The sequence below is a fragment of the Colobus angolensis genome, unplaced genomic scaffold, assembly GCF_000951035.1.
Source record: "Colobus angolensis palliatus isolate OR3802 unplaced genomic scaffold, Cang.pa_1.0 Scaffold84, whole genome shotgun sequence".
Lineage (NCBI taxonomy): Eukaryota > Metazoa > Chordata > Mammalia > Primates > Cercopithecidae > Colobus > Colobus angolensis.
In genome coordinates, this window is record NW_012122265.1 from 983,157 (window position 1) to 984,400 (window position 1,244).

At 52.3% G+C, this 1,244-nt stretch overlaps 1 protein-coding gene across 1 annotated transcript in view; it reads left to right on the plus strand.

Moving 5' to 3' along the window:
- Positions 1-1,244, plus strand: part of MUC2 (mucin 2, oligomeric mucus/gel-forming) — a 47,725-nt gene that overhangs the window by 15,332 nt on the left and 31,149 nt on the right. The window contains 2 exon segments of the mRNA XM_011930144.1: positions 164-181; positions 759-1,114. Of these exon segments, the coding sequence (XP_011785534.1) occupies positions 164-181; positions 759-1,114 (374 nt within the window).

Sequence of the window (1,244 nt, forward strand, 5' to 3'; positions counted from 1 at the left end):
GGAGGCGGAGCTTGCAGTGAGCCGAGATCCAGCCACTGCACTCCAGCCTGGGTGACAGAGCCAGACTCCGTCTCAAAAAAAAAAAAAAAAAAAAAGTAAGACAAGATTTTAAAAGATCTTGAACTATATAACGATATCCTCTTTTCTTCCTGCTTTACTGCAGTTTTATCAACAACGCCGGGTAAGTGACGGTGATGATATTCACGATGACAAGTAGGGTGGGAGGAGTGAAGTCTCATAAAATCACCTGCAGGATGCTTCCTTCAGGGCCCAGATGTGAGGCTGGCAGGGCAGGACTCCCCTGCTTACGGACCAAAGATAGGTGTATTTTGGTGACTTCATTCATGGTTTGCTGAGGCCAGGGCCTAAAGTGAGACCTGATTGGCTGTCGGTGACAATCTTGCTGGTTAAGAATGGAGACGAAGCCCCTTCCGGCACACTTCTTTATTGGAATGGGCAGCTCTCTTGTTATTGATTCTTTGAAAAAAGTATTGAAAATAGCTGAGGAAAGGGTCCTTCACACCCTGGGTGGCCCTGTCTCTTTGGGCTTAGGTTTTCACTGGCAAAATGAGGATGGAAGTGGTGTCCAGCCCTGAGCTCTCTGACCCTGCACTCTGGTTTTTTGGCAATGACAGGGAAAAGAGAGATTGCATCTGGGGCACAGTCATGGAGGCCCCTGGGTTCTCTGAATGCTGGTGGCCTCCTGGAGGTGCCTCTCCCCAGGTGCAAGTGATAAGACCTGGGTTTTGTTTCCCTAGAGCCGTGCTGCTTCTGGTCTGACTGGATCAACGAGGACCACCCCAGCAGTGGCAGCGACGGCGGCGACCGAGAGACATTTGATGGGGTCTGCAGGGCCCCTGAGGACATTGAGTGCAGGTCGGTCAAGGATCCTCACCTCAGCTTGGAGGAGGTAGGCCAGAAGGTGCAGTGCAATGTCTCTGTTGGGTTCATTTGCAAGAATGAAGACCAGTTTGAAAATGGACCATTTGGACTGTGTTACGACTACATGATACGTGTCTATTGTTGCCTGCCCACGGCTTGTACCACCACCGCTCCACCAACCACCACTCCCAGCCCCCCAACAACCACCACAACCACCCCTCCACCAACCACCACTCCTATCCCTCCAACAACCCCTCCCAGCCCTCCAACAACCACCACTCCTATCCCTCCAACAACCCCTCCCAGCCCTCCAACAACCACCACAACCACCACTCCCAGCCCTCCAACAACCACCACAACCA